Source organism: Antechinus flavipes, chromosome 1, assembly GCF_016432865.1.
Source record: "Antechinus flavipes isolate AdamAnt ecotype Samford, QLD, Australia chromosome 1, AdamAnt_v2, whole genome shotgun sequence".
Lineage (NCBI taxonomy): Eukaryota > Metazoa > Chordata > Mammalia > Dasyuromorphia > Dasyuridae > Antechinus > Antechinus flavipes.
This window is the reverse complement of record NC_067398.1, coordinates 295508501-295533045: the sequence shown is the minus strand read 5'-3', so window position 1 is coordinate 295533045 and position 24545 is coordinate 295508501. Positions and strand designations below refer to the sequence as shown.

The following is a 24545-nucleotide window of genomic DNA, read 5'->3' as shown; positions in this document are numbered from 1 at the left end:
TGCTATGTTGTATTCCACATTCAGTTCCCTCTTTCTGGATGTATATGGCTTTCTTCATCATTGAACAATTGGAACTGGTTTGAATCATCTCATTGTTGAAGAAAGCCATGTCCATCAGATTTGATCATCATATAGTCTTTTTGTTGCTGTGTATAATGATCTCCTGGTTCTGCTCATTTCACTTAGCATCAGTTCATGTAAGTCTCTCCAGGCCTTTCTGAAATCATTCCTTTGGTCCTGGTTTATATTCTTTAAGGAAAAAAAAAATTCTAAACTTAAAAAACATCAAATAAAATGGGCATTTTCATATAAAAACTAGAACAAAAAAAAAAGAGTACATGTAACTGTGGGTTTATATTATGTCATGTTCAACCTGCTTTTCTTTTTAAATATATAAAAATTCAACATGTAACTTTTAAAAGTTGTCCTGCTTGTCTGTGATTATTTCTAGCTTTCCTTCTGTTCTCTTTTGTACATTTTTAAAAATGATTCAATGACCTTCTTTTCTTTAAAAAAAAAAAAAAAAAAAAACATTTTGGCTACCCTGCCATTTGCCCCATTCTTCTTCCCACTCCTCACTGGGGGGAAAAAAAAAGAAAAACAAAGAAAACCAAAGTGCCTAACAAATACACATAGTCAGCAAAATGAATTGCCATATTGGCTGGGTCTGAAAATGTCTTAATCTTCAGTTCTCTGAAATAGTGGTTGATCATTGCATTGATTGTACACTATAAATTTTAAAACAAGTTAGTTGATAGCAACCAGCTGATTCCCAATAATAGTTTTTAAAATCTTCAAAAACTCTTTTTAATACATGAATTTTTCCATTTCTGATTGATTCTAGAAGTCAAAATTCAGGGAAGTTATATGATTAGGGTTCATGATCAATGACTAGTCTCTTTCTTAAGTGAAATTGATAACCAACTCAAAGTAAAACACTATGCCTTAGTTTATCTCTCTATAAAACATTTTCACCAACAGGAGAGCTTGTTAAGTACAATGAAACATTGGCGTGAAAGGTGCTAGATTCAAGTGCAAAAAACTCTAAGCAATGTTAATATCACAGGAATAATGAGCACTGATTTTGGGAGAATGACTTAACTTCTCATTTGAATCAACTCATTATTACCAGTCTTCATTTTTGCTCACACATATATTAAATTATGAGTCTTACATTCACAAAGGAAATGTAATGAAGCAGTCATCACTGAGAGGCATAATTCAAATGTAAATCAATAAACTGGTTCAGTCTTAGGGCTTGCCCTTTTTAGAACATATCATTTAATAGCTCAGTCCTTTGAACATACATATTGTTCATGCCACAGAAGTGGCAAGGGAAATGCATAACTCTTAAGAATTCTCTCGGTCTTAGCATACTAGAGGGAAGAACAAGTTTACCGTGAGATTCAGTGAGATGCAGTTGTTAAACACCATCTATATTTTAGCTACATGAGACAACTCTGACTTCATTTGTATCTTGGCTCTGAATATTGGCATTTCAAACAAGTTAATGGCACTGGAAAATGTGGCCTGCCAAAAACCATAAAGGATTTACTCAGTGGAGCATCCCTTATTCCTGGAGAAACCAGCACAACCGGTCTTTACCACAGTCCATTGAAGGGGAGATGGAGATGTAGAAACTATCAGGCATCCAGAGTCAGAATAAAAATTTGTCAAAGGACTCAAAGACCTGAGACAAAATTTCACACTTCTAAAGTGCTCCATGATACCTTGGCCATATTTCTCTCATCTTTTTCAATATCATCATTAAAATCAAATATCATTAAAGATCTTTTTATACTATAACCCCTATTTATAAGTAAAGTCTTGTAAGGAAGAGGTGGCTTAATATAGTGCCCATTTATATAACAGCAGGTCCCTTTTACTTATAGAAATGTTTAAAATTAAGTCTATAGAACCCAAGTTAAAAATCCTGAGAAAGATTAAGGAATAAATAAAAGGGAATCCCTTTCTCAGGGATTCTTAACCTGGCCTCTATAGACTTAATTTTAAACATTTCTATAGTTTGGTAAATATAGTTTAGAATGATTGGTTTCCTTTATAATCCTACATATTTTTATTTATGAATTTTGGAATCCCCCTGAGAAGGGATCCACAAGTTTCTTCAGATTGCCAAAAAGGTTCATGCCAGAAAAAAGTGATCTATCTGATTTGGATAATTTTATCGTATACTAGCACCTATCCAGAATTAGACTGATGATAGCTCATATGTAAGATTTATAAAATGCTTATATCTTTATCTCATATCAACTTTGTGCTACTTGTCTCTCCATTTTCCAGATGTGAAAACTAAGGCACAGAGGGATTAATTATTTAAATTCACAGTTAGTATCTAAGAGAATTTGAACCCAAGATTTCCTGACTCTTAGTATGTGGGTCGTTCCCCTGAATCATGTTGCTAAAAATAACAAAAGATGAATTTATAACCTAGTAATCAGACAATCATGCAATTGTATTTATCAAGTACAATAGACAGAAATTGTTTGGGGGGGCTAAAAAAGGAGTGCATGTTTTATAGAGTTAAAGTTGGAAGAGGCCATAGAGACCATGTAGTGCAATCCTTCAATGTTACTGGTAAAACTGAGATCCAGAAAGGCATTCTCTTCTCCATATCAATGAATTCTTTTACGGGGCTGAAGATCAGAACAAAACACATAAATACTCTCTCCCCTCAAATAGCTTATATTTATATATATTATGGATATGTACTCAAATAAATAGATTTAAGAGAGGGAAAGAACACTAACACACCTTGGAGAAATAATGAACTTTCAGAGAGAAAAGGGCAAGTGAGCTGAGAAGGAAAGAAGAAAAAGAAGTTCATTCCACTCATATCAGTGCTTTTCCAGTACTTTGAAGGGTTGATTTCCTGGTTTATAGTCTTTTTTTTTTTTTAAGCTTTTTATTTACAAAACATATACAAGGACAATTTTTCAACATTGACCCTTGCACAACTTTCTGTTCCAAATTTTTCCCTCCTTCCCCTTACTCCCTCCCGTAGATGGCAGGTAGTCCAATACATGTTAAATATGTTAAAATATATGTTAAATCCAATATATGTGTACCTATTTACTTACCAAGTTTTATTTCACTTTCTCAACAGTGCTGAGAAGTCCTTTTCTTCCTTTCATATCATAACATAGTCTTTCCCCTACTCCCCTCTACATACTTTGTGGTCCAGTGACACTGGATTCTTTCCTGTTCCTTGATTCCATGTCCTGACTCCCAGTATTTTCACTGGCTGTCCCCTTTGCCTAGGACATTCTCATCTCAGTAGCCAAATTTTTCTGGCTGCTTCCTTCAGACCCTATCTATAATCCCACCTTCAGCAAGAAGTCTCTCCCAATTTTCCTTAATTCTACTTCCTCCCCTCCAAGATTATCTCCAGTTTTTACTGTGTTCATCTTGTTTGAAAGTAGTTGTTGTCTAGGGGAGGGGAAGGAGGGAGGGAGGGGAAAAATCGGAACAGAAGCGAGTGCAAGGGATAATGTAAAAAAATTACCCTGGCATAGGTTCTGTCAATAAAAATATATATAAAATAAAAAAATAAAATAAAGATGCAAAAATAAAAAAGTAGTTGTTGACGTTGTATCTATTTCTATAGATAATTGAGAGCTGGCTCTCTATAGAAAAAGTGAAAATCTAATTGAGAAGAGACAACAAAAGTATGTTGATCAGTGTTCTCAAGACCAGGCTTCTTTGAGATTATACTCCAGACAGAACTTTGGATCTCTACTGATCAATTTACTCTCATTCAAAAGTCCTCCCCATCTTGAATAGTGATTTAAAGATTCTGATTCAAGAGGCAGTATATTGAATTTCAAGTAGACTTGAGATATTAGAAAATATGACTGTCACATTTCGTGCCTTGTTTTATTTGCTTGTTTTTAATCAATTAAGCCTGAGAGACAAAGCAAGCTTTCATTAGAAACTGAGGTCCAGATGGCAAAAAGGAAGACAGGTGTTAGTCTCACCTAGTTTACAGGGAGAACAATCTAAAGAGGATGAGAGAACCTATGGAAGGTCAGGGGAGAAATTAACAAGATCTTAGTTAATGAAATCTTCATTTAAAGAGAATACCATATTTTGACAAAGTGAAACTTTGGACAAAAATAGACTTAAGTGAAGCTATAGATATTGAGAAACTAACCCCCAAAATATATAAGCAGCAAAAAGTCTTTTGAAAACCTGCCTCTCAAAACTAAAGAGTTGCCAAAGAGTAGTATTTCCTTAAAATTCAAGTCTTATTTTTAAAAGCCATTGGATCAGTGTCCTGAAGCATTCGAAAGTTGGGTCAAGGTTTGTCTGGAAAATAGAATCACAATTTTGGATATTGAAGGGACCTTAGAGATCATTTGATTCAATTGTGCTGCCCCTCTTCTATTTTACAACTGAAACAAGGTAGCTTGTATGAATAAGAAATTCTTACTAGTATGCTAGAAGATCTCCTGAAACACTTGGCCAAGCTCTGGTCTGGCAACATGTAACTGTCCTAATTAAGGAAATTAAAGTTGATAGCATTCTATTACAATAACTTTGATCTTACCTGTGGTCCCTATAACAGTAATGCTAGGCAGTGTTTCTATTGGGCTTATATCCCAAAGAAATACTAAAGAAGGGAAAGGGACCTGTATGTGCCAAAATGTTTGTGGCAGCCCTGTTTGTAGTGGCTAGAAACTGGAAATCGAATGGATGCCCATCAATTGGAGAATGGCTGGGTAAATTGTGGTATATGAATGTTATGGAATATTATTTTTCTGTAAGAAATGACCAGCAGGATGAATACAGAGAGGCTTGGCGAGACTTACATGAACTGATGCTAAGTGAAATGAGCAGAACCAGGAGATCATTATACACTTCGACAACGATATTGTATGAGGACATATTCTGATGGAAGTGGATTTCTTTGACAAAGAGACCTAACTGAGTTTCAAATGATAAATGACGGACAGAAGCAGCTACATCCAAAGAAAGAACACTGGGAAACGAATGTGAACTATCTGCATTTTTGTTTTTCTTCCCGGGTTATCTACACCTTCTGAATCCAATTCTCTCTGTGCAACAAGAGAACTGTTCGGTTCTGCAAACATATATTGTATCTAGGATATACTGCAACATAGCTAACATATATAAAACTGCTTGCCATCTAGGGGAAGGGGGTGGAGAGAGGAGGGGAAAAATCGGAACAGAAACGAGTGCAAGGGATAATGTTGTAAAAAAATTACCCTGGCATGGATTCTGTCAATATAAAGTAATTATTAAATAAAATTAAAAAAAAAAAAAACAGTAATGCTAGGTTTGGAATTAAAGGACAGAATTTAAAGTCTAGGTGCCCCAAGTAACCACTTGGGACTTATTAAATCAAAGATGAGATTTAGATGTATAAGAGATCTTAGAATCTATCTAATCTCATTTTACAGATGAAGAAATTGAGGTGCAAAGATGTCAAAGTTGACAATAAAATTTGAACCTAAGCTCCTCTGAGGTCAGTCAATAAATTTATAATAGAATGCATTCCTTATATTGACTGAATCACAGACCTTTTATATTTTGGGATACCTATCGTTCTTGGGGGCAAAATAATGAAAAAAGAAACTCTGCTAAATTAAACTTGAATTCATCACAAAGTGTGATAATTCAGGGCCACTGGGAATGTTAAATATATGATCTCACCACCTTGTATGGTATCTAGTGAAAATATGGTTAGAGGAGGCATCCTAGAGTTAAGTATTTAAACTAGATGCATATGTTGATTTTCATGGGTAGGTTGAAGAGTACATATTTGAGGCAGAAGATACTTTTTTGTGCTATTCCATGACATGGTCATGGTATGATTTTACTATTAGGTAGTTCTATTTTTTCCCTCCGTTTCAGTCACATTATATAGCATTAATTAAAATTTTGATGTTTAAAGTGCTGATCCAGTTCAGTAACAGAAAATACTTAGTAAATATATAGAAACATTGATGTTCCTGTTGATGGGGATGATATATTAAACTTCATTTGTTTAATAAGTTTTCTATAAACCTATGTCTTAGAATCACAGGACTTTAAACTTCCAAGGCCCTTAGAGGTCATTTAGGCCCATCCTGTTTTCCAGATAAAAAAACTGAGGCCCATAGATCAAGTGACTTGCCCAGACAAGTCATAGTAGGTAATAAGAATCAGAATTCAAACCTAAGGCCTCTGATTCCCTTCCAGTTCTAAACTGTGTGAACCACCGAACTAAAGGGCATAAGATCTTTTTTTTTTTTTTAATTTTTATTTAATAATAATTATATTGACAGAATCCATGCCAGGGTAATTTTTTTACATTATCCCTTGCACTCGTTTCTGTTCCAATTTTTCCCCTCCCTCCCTCCACCCCTCCCCTAGATGGGAAGCAGTCCTATATATGTTGGATATGTTGCAGTATATCCTAGATACAATATATGTTTGCAGAACCGAACAGTTCTCTTATTGTACAGGGAGAATTGGATTCAGAAGGTGTAGATAACCCGGGAAGAAAAACAAAAATGCAGATAGTTCACATTCGTTTCCCAGTGTTCTTTCTTTGGGTGTAGCTGCTTCTGTCCGTCATTTATCAATTGAAACTCAGTTAGGTCTCTTTGTCAAAGAAATCCACTTCCATCAAAATATGTCCTCATACAATATCGTTGTCAAAGTGTATAATGATCTCCTGGTTCTGCTCATTTCACTTAGCATCAGTTCATGTAAGTCTTGCCAGTCCTCTCTGTATTCATCCTGCTGGTCATTTCTTACAGAACAATAATATTCCATAACATTCATATACCACAATTTACCCAGCCATTCTCCAATTGATGGGCATCCATTCATTTTCCAGTTTCTAGCCACTACAAACAGGGCTGCTACAAACATTTTGGCACATACAGGTAAGGGCATAAGATCTTAATGAAATCTTCATTTAAAGAGAATAAATATTGGTTCTCTCATGTAACTCCAATCATGTAAAGGACTTCATTTAGATATTAGTTGGTCCTACAAAACACTTTGTATTAGAATCAAGTCAAAATTTCATAACCAAGAATATACCTCTTCTAATGAGAAAAAGTCCAAATTCAGATTTCCAGGAGTGTGAAATGCAAATGACACTTAAAACCAAATTATACAATCATAGAATTTAGGGCTGAAGAGATTTCAGCAATCATTTTATCTAATAACCCTGTGAACACCTCATAAATGAAAAAGTAGCATAGGTCAAATTTGAAACCATATCCTTTACCGCCACAGCCAGTTTTTTCTCCAAATTTTCCTTAAATTTTAGTGTTCAGGATCCAAAGTTTTATTTTTGTAAAATTAAAAAAAAAATTTAAAATTAAGAGGGAAATAACAATCATAGTTAATTATTGGATTTATTTGTGCTAAAATTAAATTGTTTCATTTTTGGTATACTTTTAAATTTTCTTTGATATACTTTTAAATAAAATTTTCAAAATGTTTAAAAATACAGTTCAGGGTTCAGTTTTTGAATTCTATTACAGTAAGAAAAACAAGGAAACATAACTAATCTTGATTTGTCTACTATTGGGTAGATTTCCAGTAGGCTGAACCTATCACTCTGCTGATATAAAAACCCTATGTTCTCTGGATATGAAATACTTAATCAAGGATTGTCAAAATGCTTGAAAATAAAACATGTCCTCAACAAGACTACTGCTATAATATCTATTGTAGAATGTGATCTAGCATTTAAATGAGTAACAACCCCCCCCCCCCAAAAAAAAATCTTTCTTCATTCTTTCTTTTCCTATATACAGAATCATCCAACCTTAGGCTTGATATGTCATTTCCTCCATGAATGAACCTGCAGTAAATAAAATAAACTGAGGTCCAGAAAGGGGAAGTAACTTTTCCAAATTCACACTGATAGTAAATAGGAAAAAATAGAATTTAAAAATTTGATTCCAGATTCCAGGTTCTACAATCTTTTTGATAGTTTTTGTGTTGTCCGTTGGTTTACTCTAACAAACAGATACTGGAACTCTTATTCCCCATCTCAATCCTGCTTTTGGGGGAAAACTAGGGCATAGGGATTATGTAATTTATAAAGCAATACACAGTGAGTCAGTGTGTCCAGACACACCATCAGCACTATCCTGGAAGCATTTGGGCCCTGTTTATTTTATGAGCGGCAGGGAAGCTTCCTGATTTTATTGTCTCCACTATCAAACACGGACACGGGGAAAGGTTCCAAAGTGTTCGGCAGAAAGTTGGCTGGCAGCAGGGAGGGTGGGAGGGCTGGGGCATAGGCAGAGGCAACCAATAGCTTCTCGTAAGGATTCTGTAAAGAGGAAGAGAAAAATGGCACAAAAGTTGATTTAAAGAGTAAGATATAAAGCATCCTATGCGACAAATATATTTTAAAAAAGATTTAACTAAGTTTTCAAGTTATTGCTGGAGACAATTTCTACGGTGATGAGCAAAAAGAATCTTCAAATTCCAAATGGAAAACTCCTCCAGCAGGAATGAGTCGCCATCCCCAGAAATCCTAGATGCTGCCCGCCCAGAAACCGACCGCCTACCCCTCTTCCTGCCCCTTCCGTTCCCCTTCCGTTCCCCTTCCCCCTCTCCTGCTAACAGGTGGGACCAGCCGACTAGCTAACAGCAGTCCACCTCCTCCCTATGAATGCTGGGAGGCAGAGTCCTTTCCGGTTGCCCTCGGGCTTAGGCCACCGCCTCCCGCGAACTTCAACTCCCGTCAATCCCCGGGAAAACCGCATCAGGGTCGCGCGGTATCTGCCGGGATTCGTAGTCCTTCGGCTTCCTGCTTCCCATAGACCAGAACGGATAAGGAAATCGGCTGCGAACTACTAGGGCGAAGGTACGGGTGGCAGAGAGGGGTCAATCCGTACCGGGCGTGGGGTTGGTGGCGAGGGAGTCGGAGGTGGTTGGGGTTGGGGTGGGGGGGGGAGGGAGGGAGGAGATCTGCACACACTCGCACACACGAGGAGTGGGGGGGGGTTGAGCCGCCGCCGCCGCCGCCTTTGCCGCCGCCAGGGTAGAGTCGGGTCCGAGGCTGTAGCGGCGCCGCCGGGGTTTGTGTCTCTCTTCCCCTTCTCCCTCTTCCCTCGTCCCCCTTTCCCCAAGTCAGCGCGCCCCGCTCGCCCCCCATCCCTGCCCCCCTCCCCCATTTCCCGCCCTCTCCTTTCCACACATACGGCCCCCCCACCTCCCCCGACCATGGATCCGGGCAGCGGCGGCGGCGGGAGCAGCAGCGGCAGCAGCAGCAGCGACTCGGCGCCCGACTGCTGGGACCAGGCGGACATGGAAGCCCCAGGCCCCGGGGGCGCCCCTCCGGCCGCCACGGCCGCTGCGGCCGAGGCCCAGAACCTCAGCGCGGCCTTCAGCCGGCAGCTCAACGTCAACGCCAAGCCCTTCGTGCCCAACGTCCACGCCGCTGAGTTCGTGCCGTCCTTCTTGCGGGGCCCGGTCCAGCAGCCGCCGCCACCGCCGCCGCCCCCAGCCGGCGCCACTGCCGCCCAGGGAGACGGCACCGGAGCAGGAGGCCCCGCCGGCCCCAAGGGTAAAAGGCCCGGGACTGGGGCGCAGGGCGGGGCAGCCCCCAAAGTGGGAAGACAGAGGGGGGCCTAGGCCTCACGGAGGCCACCAAGGTGGGGAAGAAAGGAGACTTAGAGCTGGGGGACCAGTAGGGAAAGGGGGCAGGCAGGAACATAGGCCACAGGGAGAGAGGAGGAGAGAGAAGGAGAGCTCGCAGGGGAGAGAGTAGGGGTTGGGGAAAGAGCATGGCCCACTCCGGGGGGAGCCCACATGGAATGGGGGTGGGCCAAGCCCGCCTCCTCGAAGACGGGGTGTGGAGGGGAAATGGGGGCAACAAGGTGGGCTCTTGAGCTTCCCCCCACGTGGGGTGGTGACAGCGGGCACATGGGACCGACTGGGACTGCCAGGGTGGGGCAGTAGCAAGCATGGGGACAGCAAAGATGGCTAAGAAGGCCGCGCTTGGGATTGTGCGGTGTGGCCGAGAGAGCCTAGGAGGGAGACTGGACTGGAGAGGAGCGGCCTGGGTAGGTTAACTTCAGCTAGGTGCAGCGATGTCTGCCATATATGTGATAGCGGGGGATAAGGAGAAAGCAAAATTTAGGAAATACAATGTATGTGCGTGTTAAGAGAGACCCAGGGAGTTGGGGGAGGGAAAAAAACCCTTTACTTTCCCCTTATGTTAAGTAAGGCCTAGCAAAGAGCGTTCTTTATCGTGACTTTATTACTAAAACTTAAACTATTAGTAAAACTGTAACCATGTATTTATACTGTACCATATGCCCCTGAAGAACCCACAGTGCATTGCAGCCTTCTGATAGCTTAGCAATTTTAATACTTGGGTATACAAACTTTTTCTCTCACCATTTTATTATTTTTATAAGGAGTCAAAATAACTTAATTATACCTAATTGGTTTGTGTGCTCTTTCTCACCAAGCTGTAGGTTTTACATTAAGGTAAATCCTAATTCTCTGGCATCAGAAATATTAAAAGTTTTCATTCATTGTTTTAAAACTCCATGTTGCTAAGAGATATCTGATGTTTGCTTTTTTGCACATTAGAATTTCATTTTACACTTAGCAATTTGCTCTATTTTTTCTCTCTCTCTTCAGACACTTGGATATTTGTTGCAACTTAATAACTAGACTTTTTTGTTGTTGCTGTTCATAGTTTATTAACAGGCTCTTATAATTTAATATAAAATCAAGATTGGACTGTCTTCTTACATATTCCAATACTTAGAACTTCTTAAATGGTAGTACAATATATTTTCTAGGTTTGGGTTCTGAAGAAATGTCAGTTGAGACAACATGAAGTACTCTGACCATTTAATGGTGATTTTGAAAACTATCAGTGTTGCAAATGACTGCTCCTGAATTTTATTGAATTTTCAGTATTCATTAAATATTGGATGAGCTAGATCATAGACTTTATATAAACTATGGACAAACTTTTGGATTTCTTTTTTAAAAAATTATGTTGTATTTCACTGGTAAGTATAAATTGTAAAGATGCTCTCGGAGTTGAGTTTGGATTGTGTTGCTTTGGATAAGTGTGTCAAAGTTTTCTTAAAGTTGGGGCAAAAGATGGAGTTTACAAAAATTAATTTATAGAGATTTAAGCACACATTCATTTAAATGAGTTTTACAGTCATGCTGTAATTTAGAATTTTCTTTAAAAAACACACCTGGTATTTAGCTCCAGATTTCATAAGTGGTTCCTCCTTCCTCCCTTCCTCCATTCCTTCTTTTGTTCTCTTCTTTCCTTCCCTCCCTCTCTCCCTTCCCCCCCTTCCAGTTTGTATGCTCTTTTGAAGTAGGACATTTTGGAAATCCAAGATAATTAATTTAGCACCCTTTGAATAGTACTACTGGTGCTTGTGTAGTGCTTTTGTGAATTGATGCTTGTGGTTCCCCCCCGCCCCCCCTTCCAAAGTTTTCGAAGTGCTTTACCTGTGACTTGGTATAACAACCTTATGAAGTATTTACTGCTGGTATTATTCCCTTTTTATAGATAGGAAAAACTGGGGTTTGAGAAAAGTTTCTTTCTCGTGGTCTACACATCTAGTAAGTTTTGTAATCAGGATTGGAACTTAGTTCAATTTAGTTCAGCACTCTTCTGTCAAGATTAAAAATGACTATTACCCATCTCAATTTGTATGAACTTATGCATTCCTTCTGCCAACCCTTGTACTTTATTAGTCCATCCTATTCTCAAGCATCACTTGCAAAAATCAGGCCCAACTTGATAGTTAAAAAGAGCTGTTACAAAAATAGTTGTCAAGAGGAATGATCATTTTGTGGATATATTTGCTTCTGAGCAAATGAGAGGTCTTTCTTGTCTCTTTGTTTCTCTCTCCCTGCAATTTAAATTTTAATACTCTTTTTAGTAGAGATTAGGAATTTTGAATAGGTTTTTTTTTTTTTGTTTGTTTGTTTGTTTTTACTGATTAAGAAAACCCTGAGTCCAGGAGATACTGCTTAAAACAAAAAAGAAACCATATTTTCTACCAGAAGCCTATTTGGTGCCCTAGACCTTCCCAGTTTTCTCTGTGAAATGTGTATAATTATATTTGAATGTCATAATTAATGCTATTATGAGAGTATTTCTTTTACGAAAAGAATAGATGCTTGTGGATTGGTGTTTCCCAAACTGAGTTCCAATATCTTTTGTGATAGAATTGTTTTCTACTGTTCAAGGCCAGAAAAATCACATTATGGAAGGACCAAGTAGTAGAGTCAAGTAATTTTGGATACAACCTAGAGTGAATCTTTTAAGAGGAAAAAACTGGAATATATTGTAGTCCTTGCAGTGAGAAAAGGATACAGGAGCACTCTTTCATATTTTTTGTGTTTTAAAAAGCAATGGAATTGAGACTAAGGGTGAAATTTAAGTATATGTTGTCTACACTGCTTAGATGCCAGAAAAACTATCAGAAACATTTGCAAATTGGCGCCTTAGCTGACCTCTTTAAAAGGTCCTTTCCCTTGTCTTGGATGAATAGCTGTGATTTTTCTCTAACCAGTATAGCTAGTTTGACCTCTCCCCCCACCCCCTTTCAGAAATACCTTCAGTATTACCCCTCAATAACCAGTAGAGGGGGTTTCTTTTGAGCAAAGTATCATTCACCTTCATAGGAAATTAACCTCTACTTTATTGTCAGCATTGTTTCATCAGAAATTGAATTTAGGATTCAGGCTTGACACTTGGTAGCTATGTGAAACCTCATAAAATTTATAAACATATGATTCAGGGGAAGTGGTTGAGTGATGCTAATTTAAATATAGGTATAGTACTTCAAGTATCTAAGCAAATTGATCTCTATATAAAAAGTCTTAGAATCATAATATAAAAGGGAGCCCAGAGATCAGAGTTTATTGTGCATTAGGACTGGAAATTTTGCATGATAGTTAGGCAGCCTATTGTTTTTTTCCCTTCCTGTATTTTGCTTTTCTACCTTCTAACTCCTTCCAATAGCCCATATGTGTGCCTGATCCTTAGAAATTTGGGGTCTAATCTCTTGAGGTTTTTTAGATGTCATATTCTTACAACTGGCATTAATCTTTCTAGGCATTTATTTAATTTTTTTCATATGTGAATTGAGGGGGTTGTACTTAGTGTCCTATAAACATGTACCCAATCTAGGGTTTTCTAAAGTTAATCTAATTGCTTCTATACATTGAGCTAGACTGCTGACATACTTTATACTCGATAATTTTCTTGGTCTTTGTTTTTATTTTTTAACATAATCACAAAAGAACCCCACCCCAAATATCTAGAATTTCATTAGGTTAATAATATTAATTTTCCTAGTCTCCATTTTTAAACTCTAAAACAGTTTTCTCAAGAAAATCAGCTTGATACTTTGTAGGTTTGAAGAGTTTAGTCTTGGTACTTATGCTATAGGACTCTGAGTCAAAAGTCCTGAATTTAAGACACCTGGTTATTTTCCAGTCAATCTCTTTTCATAACTAAATCCCAGCTAAATATCAAAGTAAATCACTATCTCTAGAATTTTAGAATTAGAGATCCACCTATGCCTTCACTTTTCAGAGAGGAAACTAAGGCTCAAATTGATATAACTAGAAGCTAGTGTTTTTTCCCTTGTGCTGTTGCCTTTGAATTCTTTTGTAAAATCTTATTTTATATAGCAATTGGGGAATATGAATAGATTGTCCTTATAAAGAACAATTTAAAATGCTTTACTTCATACTTAAAAGTTATATACAGGAAAACATAAAATATAGATTCTAGAGCTAGAAAGCCCCTCAGAAAATTCAGCCTGAATACCAAGACCCAGAGGGTAGAAATGACTTGTCCAAATCACCCAGCTGGTTAGTGAAAGCAGGACTAGGTCATATACAATATTTCTCCATCCTGATCACCCTTTCCTAGACACAGTTCAGTTAGCTTATGTACTTCTTAAATGGACTTTTAAAAATAAAACACTCAAAGTGATGCTGGGGCCTGAACACAGTTTCCTGAATGTTAACCCAGGCTTTTCTTTCTCTACTGTGTGGGACGCTGCTAATATTAACAGAAAAATGGTCATTACTGAAAATTACCTTCTCCCTCTCCCATGTGTATGTAGTTCTTAGTGGTATTTTACTTTTACTGAGTGCCATAGTCTGGATGTTCTGGGTTCAAGTTTAAAATCGACTAACTGGTTACACACAGTGGACAAATAATTCTTGACTAAATTGCTGAATAGTTGCAAATCTACATTGGTAGCTAGAGTTTCCTTATTAAGATTTTCCTGTGGGGGAAGGGGAGGCACATTTTATTAAACATAAATAAAAGCATCAATACTGTGTCAGCAGGCATTTATTTACTCTGTGTTGGTGTTACACTATGTACTATGTGCTGAGGAAAGATGTCTTGATGTCTTAACTGATTTTAGTATTTTAAAAGATGTTTTGTTGGTTTCAATCATTTGTGGAGTGCTTTACAGATACTATGTATTCAATAATGGGGAATTTCCTGGGTGGCCCTTTTGAGAATTTCCAAAGCTCTAAGCAGGTTGCAGATTTTAGGCTCTTGTAAATCAAAGATATCTGTTGAAGTAGATCTGTATAAGATTCCTGATTGAGTTTTAAGTTTTTATTTGTTTTGTAATCTAAAATGTTTGGTAATTGAAGTAGATAGGAAATTTTTCTTTTCTTTTTTTAAAATTTTAAACATAAAGCACTAAAAAAAGGCAGGAAATTTTTCTTTTGGTTGTAGATAGGCAGATAAATTGCAAGAGAGGAGAGATCAAGCAGGCTAAAATTTTGCTAGTACTTTCGTACTCTTAGGAATTCATCATCTAACTGTTTATAATGGGTTTTTTGGTCTTTTTTTTTTTTTTTTTTAAAGCTTACTATATCAACTCAAGTATCAAGAACAATTGATTTTTGTTTCATAGTTTTCACAGTTTACTGAGGGCATGAGTTCCTGTCCAACCTCTGACATATACTGACTTTTGCAGATCTGCATTGATAGAGAAACCTTCCAGAACCAATGAAATTATAGGTCTCACGTCCCTTATCCTATCCCTTTATCACTTCCCCCCACCCTAAGAGTTGTGACTGAGAGACTCAGCATTGAGAACTAATGGAATAAATGAAGCTACTCACTAATGCTGGCAGCTACTTAAAATACTAAGAGGTAAGGTTTGGAGGATGTTCTCCAGAGTGTTTTATTTTACTCTCCCCAAGATTAGTAGCTTATTACAGGATATTCTTTGTTCTATCTGGTTAGGAGAGGTTTGGAGGAGAGAGAGGGATTGTACATGCACATAAAAGTTAAAATTTGGTCTGAGAAGTTGGAAAAATACTGTGAAAGAAAAATAAGGAAGTTACACCTTTGGGGTTTGTTTGTAAATATGAAATGTCTTCATACATGACGATAGTATTTCTGCTTTAGAAATCATCAGACCTTTTTCACCCTAAATCATAAAATTTAAGGAAAAATAATCAAACCCCATGCCTACTTTTCTTTGTAGAAGAATTTAGGGATAGATTTGTTAGGTATGCTTAGTATACTTAGTACTGTGCTCATGCTTTTTAATTCTAATTTGAGCTTACCCACAGCAGATGCACATATGTATTTAAGACACCTTTTTGATATTCCTTGTCATCTAATAGTAGTACTTCTAAATCGTTCAATAAATTCATCACTTTGTAAGTGCTTATTATGTACCAAACACTGTGCTAAGTGCCAGGGATACAAAGATATATGTTTACAAACAAATGATTTTAGCACCATTCTGTCATGAGTGCAATTTTATGTTTAAATAACAAGATCACCATCTTCATGTATTCATTAATCCTAGTTTGAGGCCCTATCCTTCCCAATGTGCATCAGGAAACAATTCATATTTATAATCTAATCTTTGTAGATCTAAGAAGCTGTTAGCTGTGTTTGTGTATATGTGCATGTATGTATAAATGTATCATAAATATTTGCACATATATATGATACTAGCAACTCTTATTTTAAGTGATGTGGTTTTATGAAGTAATTTCATCAGATTTTAATAAATAAATGTATATAGGTTTGATTAATTGGTTTTTTCCTGTAACCCAATTTATTTAATTTTCAGTTTGAAGTTGAACCATTTATCAACATAATTCTGTCCTATGATATCTTTCACAGTATGGATATTCCATATCACATTGCAAGATGGATAACTGGTATTGACTTTTAAAAATTATACATGTTGTAGTTTAGCTGGACCTCATTTTCATTTCTATTATTAACCATTTTTATAAAATTTAATGTGGGTTATATGATATTAAACTTCCATTCTTATAGATAAAAAGTTATCTCATTACAATTTTGAGATAGCTTTGAAATAGCATATTAAAAAGATGAAGGCATCTTTGTAGGTAAAAATACATTAAACATATTCCCCTCAAGTTCTACATCAGTGCTTCATTGTGTTGTATAGGTGGTCCCAGAACTTAAATTTTGACAAGCTTTACTGCAGCTGTAAAGGATTTTTGTGTAAGACCAGCAAGGCACCATGTGCATTCTGAAAAGACACCATCAAGATAAGTTTGAAGGGATTCATCACCAGCATTTATCTGGTGATAAATATTTTCAACCATGGAAACTCATGAAGACTTTACACCAAACTTTGAAGAGTTGCAAACAACATGGGCATGTAATCAATTCTTCAAATAAGTTTGTTGGTATGGTAGAAATGCAGTATCCTACTATGGAAAGGATACTGAATTAGAAATCTTAAGGATTCTAGTTTCATCAGTCCTGCCACTTTACTCCTTGTATGATCTTAAGTCATTTAATTTCTATGACTCAAATGAGAGGGTTAGACCAGATATGACAAATTGATGGTCCGAGTTACTTCAAGGAAGGAGTTTGGAGTATAGGATTCACTTTAGTAAATATTTATTGCATGGGCTGCCCACTGAGTATAGCACTGAAAGCCTTGGAGGGTAGAAAGAATATACCCTTTTTCTTATGAAGTTTATAATGTAATAGGGAAATATAACTTCAAAAACTATGTTACACAATTATATGCAGTACATGCTAACTCACAATGGAAAGAGGACTATGTAAAGTCAAAAAATAGGATTTAGTTTTTTACCTGTTTTCATAGAAGGCTGCCTGGTAGAGTCAGCATTTAAGTTGAGCTTTAAAGGATATATGAGTTTAATAGGTAGAGAGGAACTTATAGGCATTGAATCAAAAAGATAGGTTATTTTCTAATACAAGTTCAATTGGCTGGAATATGTACACAGGAAGTGGTGTAAGAGAAGGGTGTGGTACCTCAGATTATTGATAAACTTAAATTCTAGACCAAGGAATTTGATTTAGTAGGGAGTCATTGAAAAGTTTTGAGCTGAAGTCAGATCATCAGTTCAAGGAAGATAAATTAGTAGTATTATGAAGGAGGAACAAAGACAGGATTTGCTGTGTATAATGGGAAAAACCCTGGATTTGAAATCATGAGACTTAGATTCAGATCCTACCTTTATTATCATCAGTATTACTTGGCCTCTCTGTGCCTTGGTTTCCTCAATTGTAAAATAAAGGGATTGTACTAAATGGTCCTTCCAGCTCTAAATCTGATATGCTGCCAGAACTGGTTGAAAGCTATTATAATACTCTGATTAGGTGGCAGTAGAAATAGAGAGAAGAGCATATACAGGTAGAATTTAGGAACTGAGGAGAGGAAACACCAAGGGTTCAAACATAAAAGACTGATGGTTCCACTAACAGAGATGATGGAATCAGGAGAAGTAGGTTTATGAGAAAGAACATATATATAGTCTGGGATTTTTTATTTTTTTAAAGATATTTATAGATGAGAAAATAGGCCCAGAGATCTTTGATTGACGGGGTCTCCAGATTTGTTGGTCTAAGTGTCTTACATGAATCTTTGCCCTAATTTTTAAAAAGAATTAGTAGCATTTTAATTCAACAAATACTTAAGCAGCCCTAAATGAGGCATCGTTCCCAAAATACTTAATTTAAGCAAGACTACCTAATATGTGCCGTAGCAATTGATAATCCACTATTTTGGTAAGAAAAGGGGAGGCTATGTATTTTAAACATTAAGTGTTGGTTTTGACATCCATTTTATTGTTTTGGTGTAGGACACCTTTAAGGAGCCAGGATTGGTTCAGATTTCATGACCAGTGGTATCTGAAGAAGGCCAAAGAACATATAGAATGTGAGATTATACCTGTTTTCTTAGATAGATTGATTTTTTTTGTCAGTATCACTCATCTCTTGATGTAAATTTTCATTCACTTGAAGTAAATTTTCAAATTCCTTTCTTTTTTTCTTTCATCTTTGAAAATGTGTATGTTGTGGAATATTTTAAACACTTTCCCTTTACATCTGTAATATTTTTTAAAGGATGGTTAGGTAATTAGAGGAATGGTTGACATTTAATCCTATTGTTGACTTTTCAGGTTTTCTTTCATTCCCTGTATTGTTTGAGAAAAGACTCTTAAGTATACAATGTTGGCAAAACTGTTAAACAGTTCTTCAATTAGAAGATAAGAGATGTTACAATTTGTTTAATGTTTCAGAAGATTTTAACTTGTCTCTCAAATTCTTACAAATTGTCTTAATCTTCTTTCTTGAGCACTTGGTTCATTTATAACAGTTTTTCTACAGAAATGAAATCTTTAGGGCATTTAATGGTTCATCAGCACTGAAGTCAGGAGAACCCGAGTTCAAAAGTGATCTCAAACACTTAAACACTTCCTAGCTGTGTGACCCTGGGCAATTCACTTAACTCCAATTGCCTCAGGGGAAAAAAAAAAGAAATGTGAAAATGAGAGAAAACAAAGTAGAATGATGATTAACTACATAATAATAATGAAGGCAATTTTATGCTGTTATAATCTAGATTTTTTTATAATTGCTCTTTTTATTGACAGAACCCATGCCAGGATAATTTTTACAACATTATCCCTTGCACTCTCTTCTATTCCGATTTTTCCCCTCCCTCCCTCCACCCCCTTTCCCAGATGGCAAGCAGTCCTATACATGTTAAATAGGTTACAGTATATCCTAGATGCAATATATGTGTGCAGAACCCAACAGTTCTCTTGTTGCACAGGGAGAATTGGATTCAGAAGGTATAAATAACCCAGGAAAAAAACAAAATTGCAAGCAGTTTATATTCATTCCCAGTGTCCTTTCTTTGGGTGTGGCTGCTTCTGTCCATCCTTGATCAATTGAAACTGAATTAGCTCTCTTTATTGAAGAGATCCACTTCCATCAGAATACATCCTCATACAGTATCGTTGTTGAGGTATAATGATCTCCTGGTTCTGCTCATTTCACTTAATTGCTCAAGTTTTATAAAATAGCTATCAATAGCTCACAATAGCATAAGATAGTGTGGTTTTTTTTTTTTTTTATCACAACAGCACTTTGAAGTGTTGATAATTTAAGAATTGGTATCATTTTACATTTGATAAAAGTGCGGCTCAGAATAAGTAAAATAACTTGTCTATGTATGGCCTCATGCCTAATAGATATCAAAATGGAAGTTTTCTTCTTTGGGGAGGTCTTTTAAATATTATTTTATTTATTGTTTAATAGCTTATTATTTTTCTTAATTACATGCAAAGATAGTTTTCTACTTTCACCTTTGCAAAAACTTGTGCTCCAAATTTTTCTTCCTCCTGCTCCTGCCTCCCCTTAGACAATAAGCAATCCAATATAGGTTAAGCATGTGCAATTCTTTTAAACATATTTTTCTATTCTTCATGCTATGCAAGAAAAATCAGATAAAGAGGGAAAAAGGAAAAAAAAATAAAGAAAATAAACAAACAACCAACAACAAAGGGGAAAATATTATGTTTTGATCCATATTCAGTCTCCATAGTTCTGTCTTTGGATGCAAATGATGCTTTCCATCACAAATTGCCTTGAATCACTTCATTGTTGAAAAGAGCCAAGTCTAATTATATTTGATCATCACATAATCTTGTTGCTGTATATAATTTTTTTTTTTGGTTTTACTCATTTCGAATCAGTTCATGTAAATTTCTAGATTATTCTGAAACCAATTTTTGTTTTTGTTGATTTGACAATAAATACTACCCAAGCCTCAGATTGAAATTTGTTAGAAAAATCACATAAGAGAGTGATTGCTTGTCTCTTTCTACTTTTGTAGTTTACTTATTGGTTAGGATATATCAATTTTAGGTTGTTTCGCCCCATAACGTTATGTTCTCCCTAATTCCATGAGAGGTGATACTTCAATGACACACCTTCCTAGTAAATATTTTTGGCAGATTTAAATTTATATTTTTAGTAAGCATCATGTTATTCAGTTCTGGATAAAAATGAGTTTGGGAGCTAGATATAAAGTGGATATTGAATACTACTTTATTTATTTATTTATTTTTTAAATTTTATTTTATTTAATAATAACTTTGTATTGACAGAATCCATGCCAGGATAATTTTTACACAGCATTATCCCTTGCAATCACTTATGTTTCGTTTTTTTCCCCTCCCTCCCTCCTCCCCCCCCCCCAAGATGGCAAGCAGTCCTATATATGTTAAATATGTTGCAGTATATCCTAGATACAATACATATTTGCAGAACCGAACAGTTCTCCCGCTGCACAGGGAGAATTGGTGAATACTACTTTAAAGATTAAATAAAAATTAATAACCCATAAATAAAAGAAGAGATAAATAAAAAGGTACCCCCCCAAAGCTCTGTATAAGAGTATGCCTAGAATTTGGGAGTCAAGCAGGAGTCTTGTCAATAGGTTCTGAAATAGCTGAATTTGAACTTTAACAAGAAAGTGAGACAAAATGTACTTTTTCCAAAAAGGTTTTTTTGTGTTTTGTGTTTTGTTTTAGCTGAGGCAATTGGGGTAAAGTAACTTGCCCAGGGTCACACAGCTAGGAAGTGTTAAGTGTTTGAGGTCAAATTTGAACTCAAGTCCTCCTGACTTCTAGGGCTGGTGCTCTATTCACTGCGCCAACTAACTGCCCCCAAAAATAAGTTTAAAAAATAACAAAACCTCATTGTGTAATATTCACATGACAAAGAATTGGAGAAGATTCCCAAACTCCTAAAGCAATGAGATAGAAATGACTGGTTTGAAAAGTCTAAAGAGTTGTGAAAGTTCTTAAGACTTTTCATAAACTGGCCAGTTCTAAATACCTGAATTTCAAAGTATATAGCTTGATTAAGAAATTAAGCATTCCTTTCTCTGTTTATAGATTAGCCTTTTCTTCCTTGGTGTTGGCATTGGGCATTAGAAAGCTGACATTGTAATATGTCTTCTTCCCATAATGAAAAAAAACTCCTTTTTGAACCTAAACTCAAATAATAGTCATGTTATATCATCTCTCATTTCTTGTAAATCACAAGTAGCATTGCTGCTTCAACCATCTTCCCTTGTAAAAGGTTTAATGCTCTTTACTTATTAATAAAGATAAAGTAATCACATTTTTTATAGACTACTTGCTATTTGCAATTAACTTATTTTATGTAATAGAATTGGCTTATGTTATATCTAGATTTCTGAGCTTTAGTTGTCTAAGTAAGCCTTAGAATTTAATTGGCTATTTCATTCCCCAGACTAATTTGGTCTTGGAAACCTGGGCATTATACATATTGTTAGGAAACAAGCTGATCCTGTAGAATTTTTTCTTATCTCCATCCCTTCTTCATTCCTTTTCTTCCCTTATACCCAATACTCTAGGGACATTGCTTTGTATGTAGTTGGCACTTAGTAGAAGTATATGCTTGTTTAAATTGAATTGAATATCAGATTAAGACAGAATTATATGGTTATATTCCCTTTCTAACTTTGAATATGATAAATATGAACTGGTGGTGCACATTCTAGGAATTTAGTTTTTTTTTTTTTTTTAACTTGAAAAGTTTGTTGTTTTTCATGGCATTCTTACTGCCAGTTTTGAATTGAAAATTGGATTTTTTTCCTATGAATTTCAAACTCCTTATTCCATTAACACGATTTGAGATATTAAGAATTCTTGGTGTTTACTGCTAGCAGACAATCCAGTTAAAATACTTCCTGACTTTTAAGATATTCTAAAACCCTTTGAGTGTTATGAGTAAAACTAAGTTAGATTGAAGACATAAGAAGATGGCTTAAAGTTAGTGGGCAAGTTGGTCATTTTGTTGACAGTGTGTTTCATTGCTTTGACTTAATGGCATTACAAAAATATTAGTAATAATAGAAAGGGCCCTGGAATCGAAGACAGAAAATTTATTCTCAAGATATAGCTTAACAGCTCATTAACCTCTGAACCTCATGTTTCCTCATCTGTAAAATGTAGCTATTACATGTACTTTATTATGTACAAGATTGTTGTGAAGATTAAATGAAGTTTTATTTATATTTATATATATATACATATATATATATGAAAATGCTTGGTAAATTGTAAAGTATGTGAATGTCTACAGTTAATAGAGGAATGTTTCTTCAGCATGCTTTTTAGGTGTTAAGAAGTTTTAAAAGTTCTTCATATTAGGAGATTTATGTTTTAACACTTAAATTAAACAATATAGATGGGGAAAATCTTAGCTCCTCTGGAATCATTATTCTCACGAATTAAGCGCATATTCCATATAGTAACTTGACACTGATTTGCCTTCAAAGCTTAGTGCTGTTACTAAAGAGATAAAAATGATGCAAATTGGTACAGAATATGTAGAGAATTATGAACAAGAAAACATTTGTATCAAGTTACTATACTAGATAGAAGAAAATTATTTCATTCTTTAAAAAAGAAACTTGTAATCACAGCAGCCTTGGGGATGGTTATAAAGTAGACACAACATTGACATTATTATGCAGAAGCATAGCTATAGGACCTTTTTTGATTGTTACATGATTTTGAGACCAAGAAGAAAACTTAGCAAAGTATTTTCTGAATAGTTAATTTGATAGATACTCTCAAGGTTCCCTAGATATTTTGCCTCATGGTTTTAACAAATATTTGAATGACTTAGATGCCAGCACTATACTGCACCATTTCTGGTTTTCATGAACTAAAAGGTATACTTTGCTGGAAAAATTACTGAACTAAGAGAGGTAACAAAGTTATTTAACTTCTACCAAAGTCTCAAGTTTTTTTGCTTTTAAAGGTTAGGTACCGATCTAATTTAGTCTGATCTTGGCACTCAGGATATATCACACTAGTGTTATATAAATATAAATCTCAGGTTTTAGAGTACAGAAAGGGACCTCAAAGTTCAAAGCAGGGGATTTGAACTCAGATTTTTTGAGTCACAAGAATGATGTAGTAAGTATGTATTGTACTTATTGTATAGAATTATATGCTAGGTCTTGAGGAGGTCCAGAGTTTAAGAAATTTTAAACAAAGTAAGTCTGCACATTTTCAGATTTTTTTTCCTAGGATACTTTGTTGGAAAGGAAGTATTCTGTTTTATTTTAATTTTTTTGTACTTTTAAGTTTCTTGGGTTCACTTGTAAGATAAAGTCAAAATTTTAGGAATTTACAAAGTCTAAGAAAAAATTTCAGAGAATCTCAAGTAAGAAGGGACCTATCTCGTAAGCCTATGTTCTCTCCCCCACCCTTAACAGACCAGAAAATAAACATTTCAAGACTTTTGCTAAAGGTCTATTCAGCAGAGCAAATACAGTTCTTTTATTGTGACTCTACTTTTAAAGCCTATTCTATTGATGAGTTGGCTTTACAAGTTTTCTGTATTGCTCTCTTGTTCTGTTAATAATAGAATGTTGAGGGTTTGTGTGGGGAGAGGAGAGGAAATACCATAACCTTTTTTATTCTTTAAATGGTTACAATACTAGAGTCTTAACAGATTTTAACATAGAGATTGTGGACAAAGTGTTCTAACAGTAGTAGGAAATAAAGGGTGCATTGCCTATGTTGTAGGAAGTAGAGTTCCTTGGTATAAATTCCTTGAGTGCATATTGTCATGAAATTCTGCTGTATAATCATTTAAATATGAAAACTAGGCTTTTTAAATTCTTTTATCACTTAAACCTGAAAAATTATAACCTAACATAATAGTATTGAAATAGGCTTAATAGTATTTTAGTCCACTAAGAATGGATAACGATTCACACCTAAATCTTCAGTCATTTAACATGATTACTTTGTAATATAATCTGAATATTGGTTTTATTATCAATATCCAGATATGGCTAAATCCTGAGATATGTCAGTATTCCAAGGATTTGAAATTCTACCCAACTTTCTGTTGCTATTTCTAAAACACATGCTTTCTTTGACCCAGATAAAGAAATTTTAGATTTAAAAAAAGCAGTGACAAACTCTGTGTGTGTGTGTGTGTGTGTGTGTGTGCGCGCCCATGCATGCACAAAATTAAATTGAATAGAAATCTGGAAGTTGATTTTTTTTTTTTTCCTTTGCATTTGGTTTGAAGTACTTAATCCCACATACTCTGCTGTCCAGTGACATTGGCCTCCTGTTCCAAAGACTCATTATTATCTGTAGGATTGTAATGCCAGAAAAACTGAGGCAAGACAGAGATT

The 24545-nt window shown here is 35.8% G+C and overlaps 1 protein-coding gene across 2 annotated transcripts in view; it reads left to right on the top strand.

Moving 5' to 3' along the window:
* The first annotated feature begins 8951 nt into the window (after positions 1 to 8951).
* GSPT1 (G1 to S phase transition 1) overlaps positions 8952 to 24545 on the top strand; it is a 47672-nt gene continuing 32078 nt past the window's right edge. For both annotated transcript variants that reach the window (XM_051962891.1, XM_051962883.1), the window contains exon 1: positions 8952 to 9565. In XM_051962891.1, the coding sequence (XP_051818851.1) occupies positions 9223 to 9565 (343 nt within the window). In that variant the 5' untranslated portion in view covers positions 8952 to 9222. The remainder of the gene's footprint in view (positions 9566 to 24545) is intronic.